Here is a 16883-nt window from a genome sequence, read left to right on the forward strand (position 1 = left end):
AAGTTGATTTTGTGTCAATAGTTAACTGTGTCGGCATTAATTTTGGGTTATTAAAAATGCTAAGTGCTAACTTTAAATATATACGACATTGAAATATCATGTATCAAATTAATGCGGGAAATAATATCTTCAGTTTAAGAAATTTATATTATTTTAAGATAACTAGTAGGCTATGACCTAATGTAAATAAAATAAGTTATGAGATATTGGTGGATATAAAGGAAAGCACAGCACCATAAGTTTTGACCTTTTTTACGACATTAAGAATGATTCAAGAAGAATGACATTCAATAAATTCCTTTGTGTTAGAGCTTGATAGGCTCGTGGTCTTAATAAAAATAAGATTTAGTAAAAGAATAATTATTTGAATGACTAAGTTATAATTTTTGGGATTTAAATCAATACGCTATAAATCAATATTGAGTTAAGTTTCAATATTCTATATGAGTTCTAATTTTTGATATATTAATCTGGATAATTTCAAGTTAGAATAAATCAACATCAAATCGCATATATTCAGCGCCGACTTGATTCAATGCACTTTGGTAGATTTCGACTAACCACGGTCTCGGGACGTGATAACAAACACAACTACACTCAAAGTAAATCAACTACGATAGAATCCTGAACTCAAATGATATTACGCACGCTAATGTAATGTAGACATAGAGTCAGTATGATGTTGACGTATGTAATGTCATACAACATTCTCGATGAAAAAAAGAGGAAAATTATCAAGAATTGAAAAATATTATACTACAACGAGCATTATAATATAGAAGCCCAACATCGCGCTAAAAACAATGCAGAGGACCAAAGGAAAGTAGTTGGCAAACTCTCATACGCAATACCAACATTACTGCTTCGTTAGTCTGGATAGAATGCCAAGTTGATCTAAACTAACACGAGAAGAACAAGAACACTCACTTGCATGGTATGCCAAGGCTGTGATAAATCTCGCCATACCAACGGCCAAAAATTAAACGAATTGAAGGCACACAGACGAATTGATGGAAAATAATATTTTTAGCATAAAAAAATAATATTTTTTTCACGAGCTAGGTCGATTCAGATATCTCTAAAATAATTTCTAAATATTTAATTAAAATCACTTAAAATAAATTTTTTCAAACACTACTTAGGTAAATCCCGATAAATGGGTTAGACATAATAATATTGGCATTGAAGTGGGCCGACACCCAGAAAAAAGCCCACCTAATTAACCGAGGCTGGTAAATACATCTGGTCTTCACCTGACTAGTTTATTGGGCTTTATGCAGTTTGGGCTTCAAAAAATTTTGGTTAATGCATGCACTGTATGGCTTAACTTTCCTGTAAATAAATTAAATATTTGAGAATCAGAATATTTATGTATTTTCGAATTGTAACTTTATTATTATACTTCCACTTTTTATGAGCGTTAATGGGATTTTACAGTAGTTTTTTTTTTTTTTTTAAAAAAACTTAAATTTTTTTTTTCATAGCTAACTAAAATATTGTTATGAATACATAATTTAATGATTAAATTTTTACATACACATAAACCGCGCGCACAACTCACTAGTTTTTATAATGGTCATAACATTTCTTATACCCAAATGAAAATACCAAAGAATTAAAATTTGCAATAATTCAAGCCTTGAAATAAAAAAAATGATTTTTCTTGTTTTTTAAACTTTTAAAAGATTTCTGTTGGACAGAGCGTTTGTCGGTTTAGCAAAAGATATCACTGGTAGTAAAAACACAAATTTAATTTTCGATTCCATACATAAAAATAAACGTCACATTTTGATTGATCTCCCAAGAGATATAATTATTGTATCCAACAATGCATATTTCAATAACTGTACATAGTGTAATCCATGTGAATCAACACATGATCTTTGATCTGATATCAACTATATGACCGAATGCTACCCGTTTTAGCAAAATATATATCTAGTAATAACATAGCAATTCTAATCTTTTAAACCATATACAAGCTCGAACGCTACACATGATGTCAGGATGAATAATTATTGCAACAAATTTTTTTAATTGAATTAGATGAAAAACTTTATAATTGAGTACTTATATCTTAAAAAGAAGAAGAAAAGTTAAGTAAAATGAAAATAAAAATCATTAAAGGAAAAAGAGACAAGACAATGCATAGTTTGGGGCTTTCCGAATGAAATTAAAAGAAGTGGGGTCAATTTGGAATCATAGAAAAAGTGGAGCCAAACTAACAAACGACCCTTGAATAATCTATATTAATGAACTGATCTTTAGATAAATACTTTACATTATCTCTAAAATGATTCTGCACGAGGGGCTGCTTAAAGTTTGCATTGTGTAAATAATGATATTTCCACATACTATTTTTACATGAATAGAGATAGTTGACTCTTTTTTTAAAGAAAATATTCAATCCGTCTCAATTTATATCTACTTCTTTTCTTTTTTTCGATTTCTACTCACTCTGTCCCAATTATATCGATTTTTTTTTCCAAATATATTATAAGCTTTTTACATAGAGTAGGTCTTTTGTGAGACGATCTCACGAATCTTTATATGTGAGATGAGTCAACCCTACCGATATTCACAATAAAAAATAATAATTTTTCATAGATGACCCAAATAAGAGATCTGTATCACAAAATACAACACGTGATACCGGCTCACACAAGTTTTTGTCTTTTATATATAGTACCATTTTTCAGTTTTTTTTTACTGATATAAATGTTGCGTGCAATAATTGTCCCTGTTTGGTAGAGCGATCGAACCGTGGTGCTTGAGCTGCTGTGCGGTTTAAAAGATTTGAGTTGCATCATTACCACCAGCTATAGCTTTTGGTAAAGCGGCAACCGCTCGGTCCTACAATTGGTATCAGAGCCAATGTCACGGGTTCGATTCCCATTTATTGCAAGGAGTGCAATTATTGAGAGGGAGATTGCTGGGTGCAATAATTGATCCCTGCTTGGTAGAGCGATCGAACCGTGGTGTTTGAGCTGCCGTTCGGTTTAAAATATTTGAGTTGCACTATTACCACCAGTTATATCTTTTGGTAAAGCTGCAAGTGCTCAGTCATACGATAAACCTATTAACTAAATTTTGGAAAACGTACAACCATTATTGGTATGAATTAAATAGAGATAATCAAGAAGTTTTCTTGTAAACTTTATTTTTTCTAATGATTTTTTTAATCTGTGGAAAAATAAACAAATCTATATATTGTGAACGATGGAGTATTATTTAAAAACATAGATTTGCTTATTTAAAAAAAGTGTCATAGTTCTTTGGCTGCCCAATTGCTTGTTTGGAATCAAAGTCATTGACTTAATCATGACAAATAAATTAATCAAGAGATATTGATTCAATTATGCTCAAATATAAAGTATAATTTTACTTGTGAGGATCAAAAGTTTAAGTAAGTTGGAAATCAACCTTTAAAATAAATTCAAAAATTGTTTATTCTTCTATAGTTCTATTCATCATGAGACGGTTGATATTGACTCTTCATATTGGATAAAGAAGCAATTTAAAATTGAAAATTTGCTACAAATTTTGGAGTTTAGGGATATTTTTTTTTTGTGTATTCAATATTTTTTATTGTATATTTTTATATTTTTCATTTTAGTTCGTCAAATTAATATAATGTTTTACATATTGCATATATATACTTTAAAATAAATTTTTCCTGATAAAATTTTGGTATTCCTTACATGAGTTCAAAGGTAATTCTATTATCGGAAAGAGGTGGTTTTGAACTACAATTCTTAAAGAGAAACCGATCAAAATGTGTTACTGAGTTACTGCATAGTTTAAAATTTTTTAATCGTATTGTCGCCATCAATTGTACACTTCGATAAATGACAAACGCTTGTTCTTACATATAGTTTGATGAGTCAAAGCTCATAGTGTAAAAATTAATTTGGCAATTAGCACTGAGAATCTTATTAGATGCTCAACAAAATTTGAAGGAAATTAAATGAAAATTAAAGTTTTATTTCTATGAAATTTTACCCATCAATTTTTCGATTGACAATATAATAGTAAAAATTAGTACGAGAAATATATAGTCAATGACATGAATTCGAAGTAGTGCTTTGGATTTTTAATTTGTTGAAATATGTTATTAAATGATGTGTGGTAGACATCTTTTCGAATCTCACATAATTTTTTCTAAAGTGCTTCTTCCATTTAAATTTGTACTAATAGTTTTAAAATTTTAATTTTTGGCCAACTACTGATGATATGTTTAATTATATATATTCAATTAATTATATATATTCAAGACATGATGATATCAAATGATGAGTAGGTCTCTTGTGATACGGTCTCACGAGTTTTTATCTATGAGACGGGTCAACCTTATCGATATTCACAATAAAAAGTAATATTCTTAGCATAAAAAGTAATATTTTTTCATTAATAACCCAAATAAGAGACCCGTCTCACAAAATATGACCCGTGAAACCGTTTCACATAAGTTTTTGCCTCAAACAATTCACTATACATACATAGAGATGTGTGTGTATGTGTATTGCTTAATTTAGAAAAAATAAAATAATTTTAAGATATTAAAACTTAAAGTTTAATATTCTATCAACAATTAAAGAAATAGATTATTTATAAAATTCATAAAATTAAATTTTGCATATGAAGAATCACAAGAAATCTAAAGTTATATAATTTTCTCATTGAGTTAATAAATCAGAATTATACAAAATTTCACTTTTAAATCTTGATTGGAATACATATTTTTCTCAACTTTTGACCCAATCTTCCAATCATCTAAGTTGAGAAAAAGGAGAAAATGGAATTAAAATTTTCACGTAGTAATGATATAGGAATCTATGGCGACTTTAGGCCCTTAATTTATAGATGAAGCCGGAAAGAATCATTTCGACTTTATCATATATTAAATTTTTTTAATATTTCAATAGAAAATTAATTTTTCATGGCTTGAAATTTTGACTTTCTAAAAAAAATCGATTTTCCATTTTATGTAAAGTTTTAATCTTTCATATTAACGTGACTATCACATGTGTATTATCACATCACAAGTCTCGAAAATTACTAAATTACCAAAAATTAAAAAAGATATAGTACTGATTAACTCTATAGGGAACAAAAAATGTAATAAAACATACAACATACGAATATAGAAACAAAAATTACAATTTTCTCATAATTTAGACTTTTAGTCTTGCTAGTTGTTATTGGGGATCAGCATGTGCAGACCGTCGTCTTTAATTTCCACAAATTTAAAAATTGAAATTTGTAAAATTATTTTGAAAAAAATTAATTTTAATTTCTCCCATAGATTTTTATATTGTATGATTTAAATGGTGTTAAGATTGGTCTGAGATTACTTAATATGTGATTCATGGTTTGGGTTAACAAGTGATGAAAATAATCTTGATCTAAACCGGTTAGTCGATTAACTTTAATTTATGTGAAATTGTGTAAATAACTCAAGGTGATGCAACCGTATTTTAGTCAAATAGATAAATAATACATGAAATCGATAAGGATTGTGTGTGTGTGTGTGAGCATTGACTGTGTAAAAGAACTTAAATGAATACACAAGTTTGTTTCTGGAAGTTCCAGAACCAAATCTCTCTATGTCTCGTCTTCTTCTGTCTGCAGAAGGATATTAATAAAAGATTTTGATTTATACAAGTCATTATACAAACCCATGTTATAAGTTGTTACATACGTAACAATACCTACCTAATACAATTGTCAATAAACGTTACGTAGTACTTTTTCCCTCCTCTAGTTTACACAAATTTTAAATCACCAAGATCATTATGTAGTTCTAGAGGAGTTGTACATCTTTAATTTGATAGAATGGAAAAGCGTTTTGGTCATTTTTTATTCAGCACATATCTCGCATTTATGTGCTGAATAAATGTTGTATTTAAGAAACGATTATAAATTCATCAAACGTCGCAGATTATTAAAATTTACGTGTCCTATTAAAATTTACACAAGTAAACAGAATTACTATTAAAATTTACACAAGTAAACAGAATTACTACTTTTATTGCCATTAACATTATGAAGAACTCTTGTTACATTTATCTTGAAGAGGTTCTCATCGAGATACATTTTCCCAATAAAATTATCATTTTGGTCATTACAAACTCATTAGACTCAAATACTAGTCTAAACCCATTCTTGACCAACAACGAACCTGACTCGAGGTTTTTGCTTATGTCTGGAACATGAAATACATCATTAAGGGTCACTTCTATCCCTGACATCATCTTCAAGACCACATTTTCAAGTCTAACTATATCCAGTGTATAGAATTCCCCGTGTAAAGTTTCTTTTATAAGAACTTGGATTATACGTGGAAAAACATCTCTTTATCGGAGTATATGTATCGAGTTGTACCTGTATCCACCCACTATTTGTTTGGGTTATCTACCATGTTTGCCTAAAAAATAGCCGCATATAAATTAATTTAAAAAAATCAAAACCATGTTTGTATTTGTCATAATTCGCTGACGTCATCTTCAAGACCACATTTCCAAGACGCTGATGTCACACTCTCAATTGAGAATCCTAGCATACTCGGTCTGTAGAGACGAAAAGCCTTAACTTATCTAAAACCGATATGTGATATGACAAACATGCATGAAGATAAACTCTAACTTCCACAACTATTATTCTTCATCTTCACGAGTCGAAATGATCTGAAGGTTGAGCCTTTGACGTAGATGTTGAAGTCATGATCTATTATGCTCGGATTTATTCCTCAAATGAGCTGATATGATCCTGTAAGGCGTAAGCATTATTTTGGACGAACCTATGCTTGAAAGATTGAATATCCATTGTGATTTGAAAACATTATCCGTCACTCTCTGGTTGAGGTCTTGAAGTTTCTCCTCTGTATAACAGCTTCTTTGACGTCCAAATTGTGTTTGAAAAATCTTATTGTACTTTGTTTTTTACTGCAGCCGCATTAATTACTTTCGGCTCAATGACTAGTTGATTTAACATTTTTTTCATCGGATGGATTTAGGGTTTGGAGCCAACGTATGCCTAAGACTGGCATCTTATATATCAGTTTTTTTTTGTTTTCGATCGTCAGAAATTAATATCCTATCAAACGAATACTTATTTATGATATTTTTGGGTTTGTTCTTATAGGAATTGAGCAGATTATCTTATGCGATGAAAGGATCGCCCCATGTTAACTATGACAAAAACTTGTGTGAGACGATCTCACGGATCGTATTTTGTAAGACAGATAGATATCTTATTTGGGTCATCCATGAAAAAATATTACTTTTTATTGTAAATATCAGTAGGAATGACCCGTCTCACAGATAAAGATTCGTGAGATCGTCTCACAAGACATCTACTCTGTTACTCTAGGCTTAAACTACATAATAGGAGGAGTTCACCATTTAGATCTAATTTTGTCCGATATAGCACGAGAGAAATTGGTAAAGCCAAAGCGAGGAACCACTAGTATCAATTTAATTAATCTGCATAATTTTTTTTGTTAATTAATTTAAAATATTATCTTATTCACCAGTTTGTTCAAATTTGTCATGATCCCGCGATAAAAAAATAGAATTAATCACATTATCAACAATTGGTGGCCAATTTCTTTTCATAATGAAAGCAGCCGCAATAACATAATTAATATTAAGGACACAAGTGGTTATGATGCTACTGAATTAAATTAATTAATTAATTACATTTTATTCTAACCACCACATCATTAACTAAGGGTTTACCCTAAGCTTTTTGTTATTACACCTTTTGTTTCTTCTTTTCTAGTCGAAAAAGAGTTAGTTACTCACAAGACAAAAACTTGTGTGAGACGGTCTCACGGGTCGTATTTGTGAGACGGATCTCTTATTTGGGTCACCCATGAAAAAATATTATTTTTTATACTGAGAGTATTACTTTTTATTGTGAATATTGGTAGGGTTGACCCGTCTCACGGATTATGACCCGTGAGACAGTCTCACATGAGAATCACTCTAGTTACAATTGAGTCTCGAATCCGAAAACCTATTCGATCTGATGGACTTTATATGTGTGAATGAATACGGATCATTGGATGCAATGTTAAGCTAATCGGTATAATTGTCATGGAAATTGGTTTAGTTAATTTGATCATGACATGATATATAATTAAGGGAAAATTAGTAAATTTGGTCATTTTTTTATTTTTGAATTTTTTGTTATCTACATTGTTAAGTTCATTTTTCATCTGTTATATTTGCTTCTTTTGCAATTTAATCTTCTTATTTTCGCATTATTCTAAGGTGACGCTGATGTGACATTGCCATGATATTGATATGTCCAATACCATATTAAAAATTCCATGAAAACATATTAAAATTACAAATAAAAATACCAAAATTGTCAAAAATGAAATATACTAACATATAAAAGATCAAAATCACATAGAATAATACGGGAAAAGAAATTTTTTCCCTATAACAAATACTGTCTATCAAATATATCTCGATAAGTAGAAAATACAATGGTATACTTAACCGATTAATTCTAAAATAATAAAGTATATATAATATTAATACACATATTAAAATATAATGTATTAATGTTTAATTCACAACCTCAACTCATGATTTTCATTTTTCTAAATGAGTTGGTTCCTCCTCATTATTTACTCATTTCACTTCCTTAATTTTCTTAATTTGTTTCCTTATTTTATTCTTTATTGGTTACTCTTCTCCTACTATACATTCTTATTCCCATAAAATTTGAATTTTCTCTTGGTCATTTTTTAATAGTTAATACTTACTAGGTATTAATTTTTGGATTAAACATTAAAAATTTTAAATTTTATATGAAAAAAGTTAAAAATTACAAAAAATTACATTTAATAAAATAACATATTCTAACTTCTTGAATGATATAATCATCCGCATAAAAAAAGAACTTCATCGTCTCTTTCAAAATTTTTTTTAATTTTAAATATCCTTTTGTAATTTTGGGTTCAAAATGTGAAACTAAAACTAAATATGAAATTTACAAAAAAATTGAGTTGTAACATATTTGTAACATATATTCCTAACATTTTTGTGTGAAACGTGATAATTTTAAAATAGAATTTAAAATGAGTAAAAATTGAAAGAAACAGTCTAGTTTTATTTTTTGTGGATGATTTAGCATTTATAAAGATTTGGGACATATTTTTTGGAAAATTTAAATTCTTTGTAATTATATCTGATGCCCCCAAAAGAATCCGGGCCCGGGTAAAGCTCCCGACCCAGAGGGTACTTGAACTCGGGTGAGATGCGAGCAGGGAGGAGATCCCAAATTACGACTATATGCAGAGAACCGTTATGAAAGGTGGATCCCGGATCTTCAGATATCAGGCGAGTTATGCACTCAAGTGTCAGAAGAATTCCCAATGAACTACTCGGCAAGCCATCACCCGGGGTAAAAGCTTCCCAGTCCCAGAGACACCTCAGGGGCCCCCGGGTGGAAAGCACCCGGGAAAGAGGCTCAGTCTCTCCCTTACAGTCGCGTCTTCCGGAAATATCGGAACCCCTCATCCCACATTCTATGACAAGGTCAACACTTAATACGTGGCCCACTATTTTACCACGTGGCCCACCATCCCGAATCGTGGCCACCACTGAACTTTGTGGGCAAGTCACCTACCTGACTCATCTATAAATACCCTCTGTAGGTACTGCACAAGGATGTAACTCTTCTCTGGATATTCACAATCACTCACAAATATTCTTATTTTCTCTCTAAGTCTTCCTTTGCGTGCATCACTGACTTGAGCGTCGGTCTGTGGGAAATCGTAGCTAAAGACGTAGATATGGTTACCACTCGTAAAACTACCGGGAACCATTCTGGTCCTCACAATCCTGAAGGAGGTCAAGAAAATCCACCGCCCAGTCACCTCCCAGAGGAGTTGTCTCAGTTAATAGCTGCTGCGGTCCAAAAAACCCTCGCCGAAAGGGCCCTACCTGAACCCAGCCAGTCAAAAGAAAATGAGGCAATGGGAGAATCTCCTCCCGAGAAAGAGAAAGACAGAGAGGAGAATTCCCAGGCGTTTTCCAAAGATCCTAACCTCACTATGGCCCAGGAGCTGGAAGATTTGAAGAAGAAAGTGAAAGAGTTGGAAGCCAAAGCCGGGTCATCTCATATTTCAACCCCGGCTGGTTCCCATGGATGCCCCTTCTCCCTGGAGATTGTAAATGAGCCTCTCCCTGTTCATTTCAAAGCCACCAAGATCCGGGAGTATGATGGGAATTCAGACCCCGATGAACATCTCACCCTGTTTGAAAATATGGCAATGCTGCATTGCTATTCTGACAAAATCAAGTGCAAGGTATTCCTCACCACCCTGGTGGACTCTGCCCAGAGGTGGTTCGAGAAGTTGGAGCCCCGGAGCATACAATCTTTTGCAGGTTTCAGAGACACCTTCTTGCACCACTTTAGCAGCAGCAAGAGGTACAAGAAGACTGCTTTCAGCCTGTTCGAAATAAAGCAATCAGGTGATGAGTCTCTTCGGACGTACATTCGCCGGTTCAATAAAGCACCCTGGAGGTGCCGGCTTGTGCTCCTCAGACCAAAACTACAGCGTTCACGCAAGGACTCACGGAAGGAGATTTTTTCAGGTCCCTAGTGAAGAAGCAGCCTGGGAATTTTGAAGATCTGTTGTCCCGAGCAGAAAAATACATAAACATGGAGGAAGCACAGCGGCAGAAAAGGAAGTCCACCCACAGAGAAAGAAGTGACCGAGTTGGGAAAGTTGATGACAACGCCCGGGGAAATAATCTTGGGCGTTTCTCTCGATACGCCCCCATGAAGCCGCACCGGGGGGAAGGAGTCCATCTGTGCGACGGTGATCGGGGAGCCAAGCTATACCGGTCACCTCCAAGCCTGCCACACACTCTCAAGATGTGCTCCTATCATGGAGAGTGTGCTCACAGCACGAGTGAGTGCCGGAGATTGAAGCGGGCCCCTTCCCAGTCGGGCCTTGGGGAACGAGCACAGTCAGAGAAGAAGTCCCGGGGACCACCGTGGGTAAATAGAGAGGCGGGGCATCGGCCGGGGGATAAAGGTCCGGTCAGGCAAGAGAAGGATAACACTGGTCAAACGTCTCAGAACCGGGAGAATAAAGATCGGGGAGGATCACTAACACTTGGGGTGATTAAAATGATCTCGGGGGGATCAACAGATGGAGACTCCAACCGGGCCAGGAAAGCACATTCCCGGCATGAGAGTTTTGGAGTGGATGATGCAGTAAGGAGTGAAGGGCCGGCTATTAGCTTTGGCCCCCGGGATCTTCAGGGAGTCAGCCTCCCACACAACGATGCTTTGGTCATCCAGGCAAAAGTGGCGAATTACGATATTCGCCGGGTTTTCGTCGATTCTGGAAGCTCGGTGAACATCATTTTTCAGGAGGCCCTGGACCAGATGAATTTGGAGGATTATCAGTTGCGGCCAGTAGAAACAGCCTTATTCGGATTTGCTGGCCACACTGTTTATCCTCGAGGGGAAATCACTCTGCCCCTCACACTGGGAGTCGAGGAGCTCAGAAAGACGCTAATGACGGTTTTCACCGTGGTAAATGTCCCTACCTCTTATAATATCATTTTGGGCAGGCCAGCTATGAACGCCCTTCGGGCCGTGGCCTCGGCTTACCACCAGAAGCTAAAGTTCCCGGTGGGGAACAGAATTGGAGAAGTAAGGGGGGACCAGCCATCCTCCCGCAAGTGCTATGCAGAAACTGTCAAGATCGAAAATAAAAGAGTCCGACGAGATGGAGAAAGCAGGAGGTCAGGGAAGGAGGAGGTGCATTCTATCCAACAGGTGCACATGGTGGAAGGTGAGGAGCAGGAAGAAGTAGGCGTCTTACCCGGACAGCCCATGAAGACAACGAAAATAGCCCGAGATCTTGAGCCAGCCACCCGGGCCCAACTGCTACAATGCCTAGAGAAGAATGCGGACATTTTCGCATGGTCTTCATCAGAGTTGGTAGGGGTCTCCCCTCACGTGGCGGAACACCGGTTAAACATCATCCCGGGCTCCCGGGTGGTAAAACAGAGAAAGAGACACTTTGGTCCCGAAAAGGACAAGGTGATTGCTGGCCACGTGGAAGAGCTATTGAAAGCCGGACAGATCAGAGAGGTACAGTTTCCCACCTGGTTATCCAACGTATTCTTGGTTCCCAAGTCAGCCGGCAAGTGGCGGATGCGTTTTGACTTCAGGGATCTGAATAAAGCTTGCCCAAAGGACTGCTACCCCCTGCCCTAGATTGATCAGCTGGTGGACTCGACATCAGGGTATGAGTTGTTATGTTTCATGGATGCATACCAGGGGTATCATCAAATCCCCCTGGCCCGAGAAGACCAAGAGAAAGTTAGCTTCATTACTTCGGGGGGGACTTTCTGCTATGTGGTCATGCCCTTTGGTTTGAAGAATGCCGGGGCCACATACCAAAGGTTGATGGACCGGATATTCGCCAAGCAGACCGGGCGGAATATCGAAGTCTACGTAGATGATATCTTGGTGAAATCCCGGGCACACCCTGACTTCATCCCGGACCTCGAAGAGACCTTCTCCACTCTTCGGGAGTATGGGGTGAAGCTGAACCCGGCCAAATGCACATTTGGGGTCAAGAGTGGCAAGTTCCTCGGGTTCATGGTCACCGAGAGAGGAATTGAAGTCAATCCGGAGAAATTCAGGTCTATCACTGAAATGACATCCCCAAAGTCAATCAAGGATGTACAGAGACTCACGGGAAAAATCGCCGCCCTGTCACGTTTCATTTCCCGGTTTGCACACCGGAGCTACCCTTTCTTTCAGGCTCTGAGGAGGGCCCAAAAATTTGGCTGGGATGAAAAATGTGAAAAGGCTTTCTAGGAATTGAAGAATCATTTGGCCGGGCTCCCTGTCCTTGAGAAGCCCGGACCCGGGGAGAAGCTTTGGGTATACCTTTCTGCCACTGAGCATGCTGTCAGCTCTGTACTGATCCGAGAAGAAGGTACTGATCAAAGGCCGGTCTATTATGTGAGTCATGCACTCAAAGGGCGCGAGATCAGATATACAGAAGTAGAGAAGGTGGCCCTTGCCCTGGTGATCACAGCACGAAAACTTCGCCCCTACTTCTTGTCTCATCCCTTCACTGTGCTGACCAATACCCTTCTAGGGAGAATCATGACTCAGCCAGAGATCTCGGGAAGGTTGGTAAAGTGGACTGTGGAGTTGGGAGAGTATGACATCGAGTACCAGCCTCGGCGGGCCATTAAGGCCCAGGCCTTGTCAGATTTTGTCACCGAGATGGTTGTCCCCGATACCGTGGGGGTTTGGAGGATATTTGCAGACGGGGCTTCCTGCAAAAACGGCAGTGGTGTGGGAGTATGGCTGATATCACCCACCGAGGAAAAAATACGGCTGGCAGTTAGGTTGGACTTCCGGGCTTCTAACAATGAAGCCGAATATGAGGCTGTTATCGTCGGAATAAAAGCAGCCCGTAATGTTGGAGCTAACCAGGTCATTATTTACACGGATTCACAGCTGGTAGCCCAACAGGTAAAGGGAGTGTACGAGGTTCGGGAGGAGAAGTTTGTTAAATATCTAGCTATCATCAAGGAGTTATCCACACATTTCGTAAGTTGGAGCATAGAACAAATTCCCCGAGAGGAAAATACTGAAGCAGATGCCCTGGCGAAGATGGCAGCTTCGCTTTCCGATTACCAGGAGCCGGGCATATCTTATCACACTAACCTGGTATCTTCGGTGGATACCGGGACTCCTCGCGCCCGGGAAGATAACTGGACCACCCCCATCCTCGACTACATCTCCCAATCCTATCTGCCCGAGGATATCAAGGAGGCCAGTCAAATCAAGAGGAGGGCAGCACGGTTTGTTGTGATTGATGACCGTCTTTACCGGCGATCTTTCCAGGGCCCCCTTCTCAAGTGCATCGCCGGTGATGAATCCATTTATGTTCTAAGGGAGATCCACGAGGGCTGCTGCGGAGATCATATTGGAGCAACTTCCCTGGCTAGGAAGGCTTTGCTTGCCGGGTTCTGGTGGCCTACCATGCATCAAGATGCTGCCTGGGTAGTCCGCTCTTGCGAGGGATGCCAAAGGCATAGCAACGTTAACCACCACCCGATTGCCTTTATGAAGCCTATCTGGGCATCTTGTCCTTTTGACCAGTGGGGCCTGGATATTGTGGGATATTTTCCTGTGGCCCGAGCTCAGAAAAAATTCCTGCTGATAGGGATTGACTAATTCTCCAAATGGGTAGAGGCAGAACCCCTGGCCAAAATCACGGAGGAAGAAGTTCTTAAATTCCTATGGAAAAATATTGTCTGCCGATTCGGGATACCCCGGAAGCTTATATCTGACAATGGCAGGAAATTCCTGGGGAATAAAGTCAGAACTTGGTGTGAGGAGATGAAGATTACTCAGGCTTTTACCTTCGTTGCCTACCCACAGGCTAATGGACAGACCGAGGTAACCAACCGCACTATTGTCCAATCTCTCAGAGCCCGATTATTTGGAGTTGGTAAGGATTGGGTAGAGGAGCTGCCCAGTGTTCTTTGGGCATACGGACTACACCTCGAACAGCTACCAGGGAAACACCATTTAGCTTAGTGTATGGCTCTGAAGCAGTGCTCCCGGCTGAAATCGGGCAAACTTCAGCTCGGATAAAAACATATCCGGAAGACAATGATAACGCCCGTGCCAGTGAACTTGATCTCATCGAAGAAAGGAGAGAGAGAGCGGCAATCAGAATGGAGGCTTATCGGCGTCCGGTGATGAAAGCTTATAACCAGAGGGTCCGACACCGAGAATTCCAGATCGGAGATATGGTCCTCAAAAGAGCGAACCCGGCTGGAGATGTTGGCAAACTTGATGCCCGATGGGAAGGACCCTACAAAGTGGTGCGCAGAGTCAGCTCGGGCACCTATTATCTTGAAGATGGGCAAGGCCGTCCTCTTAAAAGACCTTGGAATGCTCTCCATCTTAAGAAATAATTTTCTTAGAAACTCTTGTAAATTTATTAATTATTTGACAATAAAGGGAGATCAAGTTCTTGGGAAGAATATTCTTAAAGCCCGGTAGGTCCCGAACCCCGGCACATATAAAGGGCCCGGGTGATACCATGCCTCGGCTTCCCTTCAAATTATAAAGGGCCCGGGTGATACCATGCCCCGGCTTCCCTTCAAATTATTGAGGGCCCGGGTGATACCATGCCCCGGCTTCCCTTCCAATTAGTATTAAGGGCCCGGGTGATACTATGCCCCGGCTTCCCTTCAATCTATTATCAAATCAGGGGGTCCGAAGTCTCGGTTGCCTAAGTTGATTAACCGTCGGTACTAAACAGTACTAAGTGTTATCATTCAGATGTTATCATAACCAGGTTATCTTCCTACACTTGGCAAATTTTTCATATTCACAAGATAGCACGAAGACACCGGGGTGAATGGAAGATATCTCATTAGATTAAGTAAAATTATTACAACTACCAGAAACAGAAAAAGTACTAAACATCTAAGCGGCAGGCTCTGGCTCTGAGTCCTCTTCCGCCTCGGATTCTTCTTCGTCCGGGAGCTCAGCACCATCATTCGGCAAGGAGTTGACAGCCCGGGCCAAATCTAGCAGGCCTTTCTTCTCCAAAGGAAGAAGGCCGGCTTCTTTCACCTGCTCTTTGCATTTATTAAAGCCCGCCTTGAAGTAGGGAAAGGCTTTATCTATCACTATCTGCTGGAACCCTGCAGTAGCGAGGAAAGAAGCCCGCCACCCCTCCTCCAAGGTGGCCCGAGCCGCAAGATCCGCCTCCCGGGTTGCGAGAGTAACCTCCAGCTCACCCACCCTCTCGGTGACCATCACGAAATCATCCAGGGCAGCCCGGGCATCCAAATCTAGTTTCTCGGCCCGGGCCTCTGTCTTCTCCAGTTTAGCTTTCAGCGAAATGATCTCTGCCTGGGCCTCTTCGAGCTGAGCCTGCAGGAAATTTATGGTGGTGCCCTGGCCGAGGAGGGCCTCCTCATGAAGGTCTCTAATATGAGCCAAGCGTGCCAGGGCATCCTCATGAAGAGCCGTGGCGGAGGCGGCCCTTGCCTCTGTGCTCTTTTGCAAAGAGCCCATCTTCTCAAAGGCAGCTCTAGCCATCTGCCCACTCTGCAGATAAACGAAAAGTACATAAGGAAGAAAGCCTACCAATAGGGCAAAGAAACAAAGGTGGAAAAGAAGATACTTACAGCCAATATGAGGTTAAAGCTCTCCAGCATGAGATCTCCTGCCTTCGCAGTCTGAAAGATGGACTCTTCGGCAGGAGTCGCCACCCGCTTCAACAGTTGGAATCCCATCTTTGAGCTTCCAGCCGAGAATATAGTCTCGGGCACTGCAGGGGGGGTGGAAGTAGTGATAGAAGGGACCTGAGGAGGGTCGGCGGAAGACACTAGTGGGGCAGGCGCAGACCCCTGAGCCACCCGGGTAATCACCCGGGGCTCAACACGGACAAGCTCTTTTGAATCTTTCCTTTTTTTGGTGGTCTGGAGGGGTTGGTCCGGGGACTCGTCCTCCTCCTCAATCAGGATAATCCCATGCTCCTGGGACCCGAGGGCCTCGGCAGTCCGAACGCTCGGAGGAGTACAAGCCTGCCCACCCTCAGCAGGGGCCCGAGTCTCCTTTTCAGCAGGCACTGGGGGTGCCAGCCCCCCCTCGACCGGGTTTTTCAGTAGTCACCCGGGATGTAGACCCCTGGCGCTCCTTGGCCTTTCCCTCAGCAGCAGCGGCCTTCCGGGCAGCCTTCTTAGCTGCCCGTTCCTCAGCCAGCTTTTGGGCGAAAGCCTCTTTCATCTCGGCGTCTGCAGGAAATAAAACCACTCATCAGAAACAAGTAAAGCAGAAAGTAAAGGAAG

General features: G+C 39.2%; 2 protein-coding genes across 2 annotated transcripts; both read left to right on the forward strand.

The window, feature by feature from the left end:
- Positions 1-13161: 13161 nt before the first annotated feature.
- LOC140803065 (uncharacterized) lies at positions 13162-14244 on the forward strand. The gene has a single exon (XM_073158761.1). The coding sequence runs from the start codon at positions 13162-13164 to the stop codon at positions 14242-14244; it is 1083 nt and encodes a 360-aa protein (XP_073014862.1).
- A 165-nt stretch (positions 14245-14409) lies between these two features.
- LOC140803075 (uncharacterized) lies at positions 14410-14993 on the forward strand. The gene is made up of 2 exons (XM_073158772.1): positions 14410-14521; positions 14629-14993. The coding sequence occupies exons 1-2, from the start codon at positions 14410-14412 to the stop codon at positions 14991-14993; spliced, it is 477 nt and encodes a 158-aa protein (XP_073014873.1).
- The last annotated feature ends 1890 nt before the right edge of the window (positions 14994-16883 follow it).

Source organism: Primulina eburnea, chromosome 1 (assembly GCF_022965805.1).
Source record: "Primulina eburnea isolate SZY01 chromosome 1, ASM2296580v1, whole genome shotgun sequence".
NCBI classification, from domain to species: Eukaryota; Viridiplantae; Streptophyta; class Magnoliopsida; order Lamiales; family Gesneriaceae; genus Primulina; species Primulina eburnea.

Excerpts from the sequence above, each read along its gene's own strand:
- LOC140803075 (XM_073158772.1), top strand. The coding sequence starts at position 14,410 with ATGAAGATTACTCAGGCTTTTACCTTCGTTGCCTACCCACAGGCTAAT. Across the intron at positions 14,522-14,628 it reads AGCCCGATTATTTGGAGTTG|TGCTCCCGGCTGAAATCGGG; the intron begins GTAAGGATTGGG and ends GCTCTGAAGCAG.
- LOC140803065 (XM_073158761.1), top strand. The coding sequence starts at position 13,162 with ATGACTCAGCCAGAGATCTCGGGAAGGTTGGTAAAGTGGACTGTGGAG.